At 46.4% G+C, this 11,422-nt stretch overlaps 1 protein-coding gene across 1 annotated transcript in view; it reads left to right on the top strand.

Moving 5' to 3' along the window:
- Nucleotides 1-283: 283 nt before the first annotated feature.
- LOC120939954 (ATP-dependent translocase ABCB1-like) overlaps nt 284-11,422 on the top strand; it is a 143,780-nt gene continuing 132,641 nt past the window's right edge. Inside the window, 1 exon segment of the mRNA XM_040352424.1 lies at nt 284-459. Coding sequence (XP_040208358.1) covers nt 299-459 — 161 coding nt within the window. The 5' untranslated portion in view covers nt 284-298.

Genomic DNA, 11,422 nt, shown 5'->3' with positions numbered 1-11,422 from the left:
TGTATAGGGACCATTTGGTGATATAGTCAGGTGTATGGGGACCCCTAGAGGTGATCACCCTGGGCAGGGATATGAATGGTGGGGAGTGATATCAGCACTGACACAGGATGTTATGACGTCATTCACACACAGACAGGAGGGGGATCGGAGAGGTTAGAAGGGCAGAATGATGTAAGTGAGTGTTATGTGTAGGAGGAGGAGGAGGGCTGATCTATGACACTCGCTGTCCCCTCCTCATCTGTACAACCTTCCCATACACAGCCAATCACAGCCCGATCCCAGCCATCCATCTCTATCTATGACAGGGGGGAGGAGCCGCCTGCTTTCCCCATACTCTCCGCTGACAGCCCGATCTGTGACTCTCATCATCACACTCCTCTCCTCCTCTATACACCGGACACACCGGAGGATCCACACCGGAGGACTGTACACTGACAGCACTGCACCGCCACTGCACAGGTCAGTGACACACTTACTGATCTTCTATGACAGGCAGAGGATTTCTACATGATGGGACTTCTGACATGTCCATGGGGTCTGACTATAATAAACTGACATTGTGTGAGATCCGATTTTCCCATTAACTTTATGAATACCCCTTCCCCTTGTATATTTATATGAGTAGAGAAGGAGAGATAGATAGATAGATATATTGTCTTTCTTTCTTTCTTTCTTTCTCTTTCTTTCTTTCTTTCTTTCTTTCTTTCTTTTCTCTTTCTTTCTTTCTTTTCTCTTTCTTTGTTTTTTCTTTCTTTCTTTCTTTCTTTCTTTCTTTCTTTCTTTCTTTCTTTCTTTCTTTCTTCTTCCTTATTTTATTCTATATATCTATACTCAGAAGTTTTCTTGATGTGGATGAAGAAAAAAGAAAGAAAATACATTTATATCTTTCTTCCAGGTATATAAAAGGTTCAATGGAAGATTGAATCACAAGCACGCAGTTTTAGGAATAATCTTTATTTTTCATCCACATGGAGACACTTCTATAGATCTATGTCTGTCCCAAACATGTTTGAATCCACTTACTGCTGACTGTTCATTCCAATCATCAACTACTCTTTCTGTAAAATAATCATTTCTAAGATAAGTTTTCCTCCTGCTCATTCACACGACGCGGATCCGTCAGAGGCGTCTGCCAGCTCAGCGGGGGATCTCTCTCTCCGTTGATCTCCGTTGAGCTGGCGGATGACAGGTCCCTCTCTGCTCACTGATTTTAGCGGATCGGATCGGATGTCAGCGGACATGGTCACTGCAGACATCCGATGCTCCATAGACTTGTATGGAGCTCCTGTTCAGGTCCGCAGAAAAAAACTGACAGGTGGATCTAAATGGTCTGCTCGTGTGAAAGTGGCCGAATCCCCTTGTGGAGGCTTCCAATTGTGGATGGACATTTTATGGTTACACAACCCATCACATTGCTATAATCTTTTTATATGGACTGTAAACTGAAGGACTTATGGATAAATGGTTGTGGAACAAATCTTTTGGGTTTCAATTGTTTCTAATGGGGAAATTTGCTTTGATATACAAGTGCTTTGGATTACAAGCATGCTTCTGGAACGAATTATGCTCACAATCTAAGGCAGGGGTGCCCAACCTGTGGCCGGGGAACCCTCTGATGTGGCCCGGGGAACCCTCTGATGTGGCCCGGGGAGCCCTTTGATGTGGCCCACGGAGCCCTCTGATGTGGCCCGCGGAGCCCTCTGATGTGGCCCGGGGAAACCTCTGATGTGGCCCGGGGAGCCCTCTGATGTGGCCCGGGGAGCCCTCTGATGTGGCCCGCGGAGCCCTCTGATGTGGCCCAGGGAGCCCTCTGATGTGGCCCGTGGAGCCCTCTGATGTGGCCCAGGGAGCCCTCTGATGTGGCCCGCGGAGCCCTCTGATGTGGACCGGGGAGCCCTCTGATGTGGCCCGCGGAGCCCTCTGATGTGGCCCGGGGAGCCCTCTGATGTGGCCTGCGGAGCCCTCTGATGTGGCCCGGGGAGCCCTCTGATGTGGCCCGCGGAGCCCTCTGATGTGGCCCAGGGAGCCCTCTGATGTGGCCCGCGGAGCCCTCTGATGTGGCCCAGGGAGCCCTCTGATGTGGCCCGCGGAGCCCTCTGATGTGGCCCAGGGAGCCCTCTGATGTGGCCCGCGGAGCCCTCTGATGTGGCCCAGGGAGCCCTCTGATGTGGCCCGCGGAGCCCTCTGATGTGGCCCAGGGAGCCCTCTGATGTGGCCCACGACCTCCTGATCTGGGATAGAATAGAGTACTGTTATTGAAGGACAGTTCATTACTAAAAATCACAGTACATATGTATATATATATATATATATAGGCATATCTGTTCCACAGTGGTTACTGGGCTGCTTTCAAATTGACCCATAGATGCAGAGCAGCGTATAGTGGGCTGTGTCCGCTCAGCATATGCAGAGCAGACATGGACCTGCCATCTGCCCGTTCTGTTTATTGTGGCCCGCGACCGATTACCACGTCGCTTAAGTGGCCCTCACGCTTTAAAAGGTTGGGCACCCCTGATCTAAGGTTTTACTGTATATATACTGCACATAGACAGATAGATAGATAGATAGATAGATAGATAGATAGAAAGAAAGAAAGAAAGAAAGAAAGAAAGAAAGAAAGAAAGAAAGAAAGACAGATAGATAGTGTTTTTTATTTTGTTTGTTTATTTTTTGTGGTTGAACTGGATGGACTTGTGTCTTTTTTCAACCTGACTAACTATGTAACCAGGGCTTTTTTTCAGGGGGAACTTGGGGGAACTCAGTTCCACCACCTCTGGCTCAGACGCTTGGGATGCCTGCTCACCACAATCACCTGTAAACACAGAAGTCCGGTTTTTGTGTTTACAAGTGACAACTCTACACTCTGTGTGTAACCCCCTGAACTCTGTACTCTGTATGTAATGCAATACTGGTATTTAATGCCCCTTTAAGACCTTTCTACTGTTTGTGAAAACTGAATGGGGTCGTGGTTGAGTTCCTGCACCTATTTTCTGAGGAAAAAGCTCTGGATAGAACCCTTGAAATAACTTTCTGATCTCAGGGAACCCCTGCTAAAAATGACTATATCTACAGCCCCTGATACATTAGTGTGATGGTCAGTTGGAAGAATGATCCTTACACTTGTGGACATTGGGAAGAATTACCCCCTTACAGGTGGCTAAAAAGATCAATGGTGTCAGTGGGAACTTATCTGAGAGGCAGCAGTGGCGGTTCGTCCATAGAGGGCGCTGGAGCGCCACCCCCTCTGGCTCTCGCACCGCCACTGAGTCTAATAACATACATTCATGCATTGCATGAATGTATGTTATTTTTGCCAGTTGCCGCTGGTCTATTCAGAGATGGCCGGAACTTGAGCGCCGGCCACCTGAATAACGGCAGCTGGTTGGCTGTGCGGAAGTGCCTATCAGTGCCAGCGGCTCTGATAGGCTTTTCGAGTACAGCCCTCGGCTCCCGGATGTCTTATCCTTGGAACGTACGGGGGGTGCGTTCCTTGGATAAGACTGACGGCCATCTCAGCCAATCAGGTTCCCAGATTCTGGTTCTCGGTAACCTGATTGGCTGAAGCGTCACCAAGGTGGGAGAAGACATCGAGGGAGGGACGTGGAAGGAGTAAGGTAAGTGCATTTTACAGGGCACAGCGGCGACAATGGGCACAGAGGCGACAAAGGGCACAGTGGCATCAATGGGCACAGTGGTGACAAAGGGCACAGTGGCATCAATGGGCACAGTGGTGACAAAGGGCACAGTGGCATCAATGGGCACAGTGGTGACAAAGGGCACAGTGGCATCAATGGGCACAGTGGTGACAATGGGCACAGTGGCAACAATTAAAGGGCACAGTGACAACAATGGGCACAGTGGAGACAATTAAAGGGCACAGTGGTGACAATTGAGGGGCACAGTGGCTGCGTTTGATGGCATGGCACAGTGGTGACAATTGATGGCACAGTGGCTGTGTTTGATGGCATGGCACAGTGGCTGTGTTTGATGGCATGGCACAGTGACTGCGTTTGATGGCATGGCACAGTGACTGCGTTTGATGGCATGGCACAGTGGTGCGAATTGATGGCACAGTGGCTGCGTTTGATGGCATGGCACAGTGGTGACAATTGATGGCACAGTGGCTGCGATTGATGGCATGGCACAGTGGTGACAATTGATGGCACAGTGGCTGCATTTGATGGCATGGCACAGTGGCTGCGTTTGATGGCATGGCACAGTGGTGACAATTGATGGCACAGTGGCTGCATTTGATGGGCACAGTGAGGCTGCAATTTTTTTCTTTTTTCGTTTGCCCCCCCCAAAAATGTTGAGCACCAGCCGCCACTAAGCTGCAGTATGTGTAGCTGCTGGCTTTTCATTTTTTTTAAGGAACCCCAAGCAACCTCTGAAGGAACTTTAGCGTTCCATGGAACCCTGGCTGAGAAATCCTGTTCTAGCATATTGGTTGTCATAGCTTTCATGTCACTCCAGATTGGCCCTAGACCAGGGGTCGGCAATCTCGGCCCTCCAGCTGTGGTGAAACTGCAAATCCCATCATGCCTCTGCCTCTAGGAGTCATGCCTGTGATTGTCAGGGTCTTGCAATGTATCATGGGACTTGTAGTTTCAAAACAGCTGGGGGGCTGAGTTTGCCCTCGCCTGCCCTAGACTGTTGTATGTAGGGAGATTAGACTGGACGCTTCTTAGACTTCCTTCACACCTGGGAGTTTTGAATCAGGGGCAGAATTGGCGATTTAAAAAAAACGCTCTGCTAAAATGACGAATCACACTATGCGAATTTTTAGATGCCATTCATTATTAAAGGTGTCTAAAAACGTTGCGTGGAAGTGATAAATCGCGCTGCAGTCATGGCAAACTATATTGCGCAAAGGTTGTCGCCCAAAGGAAGCTCCTAATCGTTTTTTGGGTGACAAGCTTTGCGCAATGCGGTTTGCCACGATTACAATGTGATTTATCATGTGACAATAGTGGCACAACCTGAGGAAGACACGTGACAAGCCCTGTGTCACTCACTATGCGTAGGGGAGGGGCCAGGACGGTGGAGGAGTCAGCGCACATGCTCTTTGGAGCAGATACTGTTACACAAGTTTTCAAGCCTATTGCATTCGATTTTATTGTGTTTGCTGTAGTTTGGTGCGCTGGAAGCTGAAAGTGTGAGTAACCTGATGTTTTTCTCTCCAATAAACATCATGGCCCGGATTCACGAAACACTTACGCTGACGTATCTCGAAATACGCCGCGTAAGTGTAAATATGTGCCGTCGTATCTATGCGCCGTGCCCACAAAACTAGATACGCCTGAAAATAGGCTTCATCCGACTGACGTAACTTTCCTATGCCAGCATATCGTTGGCGCATATTTACGCTGGCCGCAAGTGGTACTCCCATTGATTTCCTATGCACCTATGCAAATGAGGGAGATACGCCGATTCACGAACGTACTTGCGCCCGGCGCATAATATACGCGCTTTGCGTAAGTCCTACGTCCGGCGTAAAGTTATTCCCCATATTGGAAGCGCAAGTCATGTTAAGGTATGGACCAGGGAACACAGCCGTCGTATTTTACGTTGTTTACGTACTATGTGAATAGGACTAGGCGTAGGTTACGTTCACGTCGTAGGCAGTGATCCGTCATATCTAAGGGAGTAGTTCTGACGTGATTCTGAGCATGCGCACTGGGATGCGTCCACGGGACGGCGCATGCGCCGTACGTTATTCGTAACTTTATGACGCTCAGTCCTTCATTTACATGGGGTCACGCCTCATTAGCATGGCTCACGCCCACTTCCACCTACGCTGGCTTACGCTGAGGAAACCCAGCGTAGATTTGAGAGCGACTGGGGGCGAGTGCTTTGTGAATACTGTGCTTGCCTCTGTGCGCTGCCTCAGCGGATACCCAGCGCGGTTTGGGCAGCGGAGGCTTTGTGAATTCGGTGCTTGCCTCTCTGCGCTGCGTCGGCGTAGCGTATATTCGATACGCTACGCCGGCATAAATATGCGCCGAGGTATGTGAATCCGGGCCCATGTCTTAATGATACTACATTATCCAGCCTCTTTTTAATTTTAAACCAAGGAAAGCATCATTGGATTTACCTGGGGTGTCCACAGAGACTATTAATGAGGTGGTTCAGCTGCTTTTTCCACTCCGGGGGGGGGATAAGTTTGAAGTCACCTTATTGAGTTGAGAGGTATTCTTGATATAGCGCAGTCTTACACCAAAGGGTCCTGACACGCTTGACTAGGGCCAATTTTTTAGGGCCAGCATGTTTTTGGAGTGTGGGAGGAAACTGGAGTACCTGGAGGAAACTGGAGTACATGGAGGAAACCCCCACAGGCACAGGGAGAACATGCAAACTCCAGGCGGATGGTGAAAGTGCTAACCACTACACCACTGTGCTGCCCTTTATTGTTTGGAGCGCTGTTATACAGTCACAATATTGGATATTATTGAACTTCATATCAATGTCTTTCACTGTGGACTTGCAATGTGGATGTAAACCCGAATTTTTTTTTTTTTTTTCTTGCTGTCACAATGTAGAGTAAAAGATTTCCTATTATCTGTGCCCAGTCCTGCCACAAAGAGTTAATCCAGCTCTGAGCAATCCTCTTTTATTGTTCAGTGAGATAAATGGGACAAACAGGAGAAAACTTGTGTCTGTTCTTCCCCCTTGCTGTGAGTGACAGGTTATTTACATATCTCATACACTAGCCTGGAGACGGGCATTATTTTTTAATTCCCATCCTTGCTGTTACTTTTCTGGATTTTGACTGGATGTTAGTGATCATAGCAGAATTTAGTGTAAGGAATACATAGGAGAAAATGCATGTTGACAAGGGGCCAATTTGGGCAGATTAAAAAACACAAAATTGCCGCAAAGACGCATTACATGCTTTTCTGCAGCTTCTCCATTGAAGTCTATTGAACCAGAATAGCACTGTTTTGTGTAAAAAAAAAACTCCTTGCACTTTCCGAACACGCAGCAGCTGAAAAAATCATGGATGTAAACATGTCCCATAGGAAAACATGTACATGAACTGTAGTGTGTTTCTCCAAAAAGCACCAAAAAACACACAGAGGTGTGACCCAGACCTGAGATGTTTAGTAACATAATGGGGTTAAAAAAACTTAAATAAGTACGAAAAGAGCAAATAATCGCTACTGTAAAGCCCTGACACAGACCGATGGACCGTTTTCATTGGACAAAGCGATCGCGTGTGTGCCCCATTGGTTTGTTTTCCATCGGTGAAAAAAAATAAAACATGTTTTAAATGTTTCCTATGGATAAAAAAAACGATAGAAAAAAACAATCTTCTGTGTGGAACTCCATCGGTCAAAAATCCACGCATGTTCAGAATCAAGTCGACGCATGCTCGGAAGCATTGAACTTCATTTTTCTCTGCACATCGTTGTGTTTTACGTCACCGCGTTTTGGCACTGTCAGATTTTTGACTGATGGTGTTTAGGCAAGACTGATGAAAGTCAGCTTCATCGGATATCCGACGAAAAAATCCAGCATGTGTACACAGTTGGCGAAGAAGGGACTGTTGTGCTTGCAGAATCAGGAAGTTGATATTATTGTTTTGCTGTGGAAGTGGTAATTACCTGTGTTATGGAAGTTTGTACCTGCAAGTTTTTATCTGTAATTATGTAAAAAATTCCCTTACTTTCTTCTACTGTCTTCTCTCCTTTCTTTCCTTCCCTCCCTTTTTCTCCTTTCCGTCCTTCCCTCCATTCCTCTCCTTTACTCTTTTCTTTCCTTGCCTCGCTTCTTCTCCTTCCCTCCATTCCTCTCCTTTACTCTTTTCTTTCCTTCCTTCACTTCTTCTCCTTCCCTCCATTCCTCTCCTTTTTTTTTTTTTTTAACGTACTCTATTCCTCGCCTCCTTTCTTTCCTTCCCTCAATTCTTCTCCTTTCCTTCTTTCTTTACTTCCCTTCATTCTTCTCCTTTCTTCGTTTCTTTCCTTCTCTAAATTATTCTCCATTCCTCTCCTTACCTACTTTCTTTCCTTCCCTCCTTTCTTTCATTCCTTAAATTCTTGTCCATTTTTCCTTTCCTCCATTCCTCTCCTTTCCTTCCCTCCATTCTTCTCCTTTCTTTCCTTTCCTATATTCTTCTACTTTCCTTTTGTCATTCCTTCACTCCATTCTTCTCCTTTCCTCCTCTCTTTCCTTCCCTCCATTCTTCTCCTTCCCTCCATTCTTCTCCTTTCCTCCTCTCTTTCCTTCCCTCCATTCTTCTCCTTCCCTCCATTCTTCTCCTTTCCTCCTCTCTTTCCTTCCCTCCATTCTTCTCCTTCCCTCCATTCTTCTCCTTTCCTCCTCTCTTTCCTTCCCTCCATTCTTCTCCTTCCCTCCATTCTTCTCCTTTCCTCCTCTCTTTCCTTCCCTCCATTCTTCTCCTTCCCTCCATTCTTCTCCTTTCCTCCTCTCTTTCCTTCCCTCCATTCTTCTCCTTCCCTCCATTCTTCTCCTTTCTTTCCTTTCCTATATTCTTCTACTTTCCTTTGTCATTCCTTCACTCTATTCTTCTCCTTTCCTCCTCTCTTTCCTTCCCTCCATTCTTCTCCTTCCCTCCATTCTTCTCCTTTCCTCCTCTCTTTCCTTCCCTCCATTCTTCTCCTTCCCTCCATTCTTCTTCTTTCCTCCTCTCTTTCCTTCCCTCCATTCTTCTCCTTCCCTCCATTCTTCTCCTTTCCTCCTCTCTTTCCTTCCCTCCATTCTTCTCCTTCCCTCCATTCCTCCTCTCTTTCCTTCCCTCCATTCTTCTCCTTCCCTCCATTCTTCTCCTTTCCTCCTTTCTTTCCTTTCCTCTATTCTTCTCTTTTTCTTTCTTTCTTTCTTTCTTTCTTTCTTTCTTTCTTTCTTTCTTTCTTTCTTTCTTTCCCTCAATTCTTCTTCTTTCCTTCTTTCTTTCCTTTACTCTATTCTCCTCCTTTTCTCTTTCTTTCTTTCTTTCTTTCTTTCTTTCTTTCTTTCCTTCCATTCTTCTCCTTTTCTTTTTGTCTTTTCTTCCCTCCATTCTTCTCCTTTCCTCTTTTCTTTCCTTCCCCCCATTCTTTTCCTTCCCTCCATTCTTCTCCTTTCCTATTTTCTTTCCTTCCCCCCATTCTTTTCCTTCCCTCCATTCTTCTCCTTTCCTCTTTTCTTTCCTTCCCCCCATTCTTCTCCTTTCCTCCATTCCTCTCCTTTCGTTCCTTCCCTAAATTCTTCTCTTTTTCTTCCTTTCTTTCCTTCCCTCCATTCTTCTCCCTTCTTCCATTCGTCTCCTTTCCTCCTTTCTTCCATTCTTCTCATTTTCTCTTTCTTTCTTTCTTCTACCTTTCCCTTTCTTTCTTTCTTTTACCTTTCCCTTTCTTTTTTTCTTCCTTTCCTTCTATCCATACCTTCCCTTTCTTCCTGTATAATTGTGCAGTAGTGTAACCACTCTGGAAGCTCTTTGGGGGACAGGGACTGGCATGAATGTGATGTTATTCTGTGTTTATAATATTTGGTACGTTATTTTTGGGGTGCAGGGACTTCTGGTGGCAATGACACCTTGGTTAGCAGCACCTTCAAAATCACTTTTCAGTCCTAACAGTTTATGGAGATTTAATATAAAGCGAGTAAAATAAGTATTGAACATGTCAGCATTTTTCTAGGCAAATATATTTCTAAATGTGCTATTGAACTGAAATTGTCACCACATGTCGGTAACAACCCATACATACAAAGACACCAAAACAAATAAGTTCAAAAATGGAGTTATGTGTAATAAAATTGAATGACACAGGGAAACTTATTGAACACATGAAGAAAGGGAGTTGCAAAAAGGCATTGAAAGCCAAGACACCAGCTGAAATCTCTCAGTAATTGGAAAGCAATCCTGTCCCTTGTCAGTGCAAATTAATATCAGATGGTTCCGTCTCAACTATTGGCCTAAACAAGGTGTCTCATTACCAAGGTGTCACACAAGAAACATGCCATGATGGGTAAAAGCAAAGAGCTCTCTCAAGACTTTTGCAACCTTATTGTTGCAAAACATACTGATGCCATTGGTTACAGAAGGATGTCTAAACATATGAATGCTTGTTCAGAATCTTGTTTAAAGTTTGCTGCATAACATTTAGACAAGCCTGTGAAATTCTGGGAGAATACAGTCTGGTCAGATGAGAAATTTTGCCGCGGATAGTGTATCTTTTTTTTTTCTTTAAAATTCTTCCCATTGCTGTCAATGGGCGAACGCCAATGTCGCCTGAAAAAAAGGGTCCAGGACTTTTTTTCAGGCGACAGGCGTACGGCGTCTATGAGATGTGAACCATCTCCATAGACAGCAATGGGAATTTCCCCCTCTAGCGGCACAAGTGTCCGGCGTCGGGCGTTTTGTCGCCTAGAATTGAATGGAGACTAAGCCGAAGTACCTAATTTTACCACAAAAAAATAGGGAAACGTATTGACTTGAGTATAAGCCGAGGGTGAGGATGCAGCAGCCACTGTAAGCAGAAAAGAGGGTCAACAGCCCATTTGCATGCCTCACTATGCCCATTGCAACATCACTGTGCCAATTGTCACTGTGCCAATCCTCACTGTGCCCATCGTCATTGTGCCCATCCTCACTGTGAAAATCCTCACTGTGCCCGTCGTCACTGTGCCCATTCTCACTGTGCCCATCGTCAGTGTGCCCATTGTCACTGTGCCAGTCGTCACTGTGCCCATTGTCACTGTACCCATCATCACTGTACCTGAAATTGAGAGGCTGCAGGCGTCCATTCAATGTTTAAAACTCGCGGTCTCCTCCTGGTCCCTTCCGTGATAGGCAGCTGATACAGTTCCGCCTATCACGGACGTTCTCTCATCCTCGGACTCGGTTTCCCAGCAGACACTGTGTTCAGTGTTCCGCCAATCACGGACGTCCGAGGATGAAAAGGTGTCTGTGATTGACAGAACACTGAACACAGTGGGCCAGATTCACATAGGTTAGCGGATCTTTAGATCCGCGTAACCTATGTGGTTTAAGATCCGCCGCCGCAATTTTTTGAGGCAAGTGAGTAATTCACAAAACACTTACCTCAAAACTTGCGGCGGCGTATCGTAAATCCCCCGGTGGAATTCAAATTCCGCGGCTAGGGGGAGTGTACTATTCAAATCAGGCGCGTCCCTGCGCCGATCGAATAGCGCATGCACCGTCCGGAAATTTTCCAGGCAGGGAAATTGCTCCCAATGACGTCGCTAGGACGTCAATGGTTTCGGCGTGAGCGTAACTTGTGTCCAGCGGGTTTGTGAATCGACGTACGCAAACGACGTAAAATTTCAAAATTCGACGCGGGAACGACGCCCATACTTAACATTGGCTGCGTCTCATAGAAGCAGGGGTAACTACACGCCGGGAAAACCCTTACGTAAACGGCGTAAAGTGACTGCGTCGGGCCCGCGTACGTTCGTG

This window comes from Rana temporaria, chromosome 5 (assembly GCF_905171775.1).
Source record: "Rana temporaria chromosome 5, aRanTem1.1, whole genome shotgun sequence".
Taxonomy (NCBI): domain Eukaryota; kingdom Metazoa; phylum Chordata; class Amphibia; order Anura; family Ranidae; genus Rana; species Rana temporaria.
This window is presented reverse-complemented; position numbering and strand designations above follow the sequence as displayed.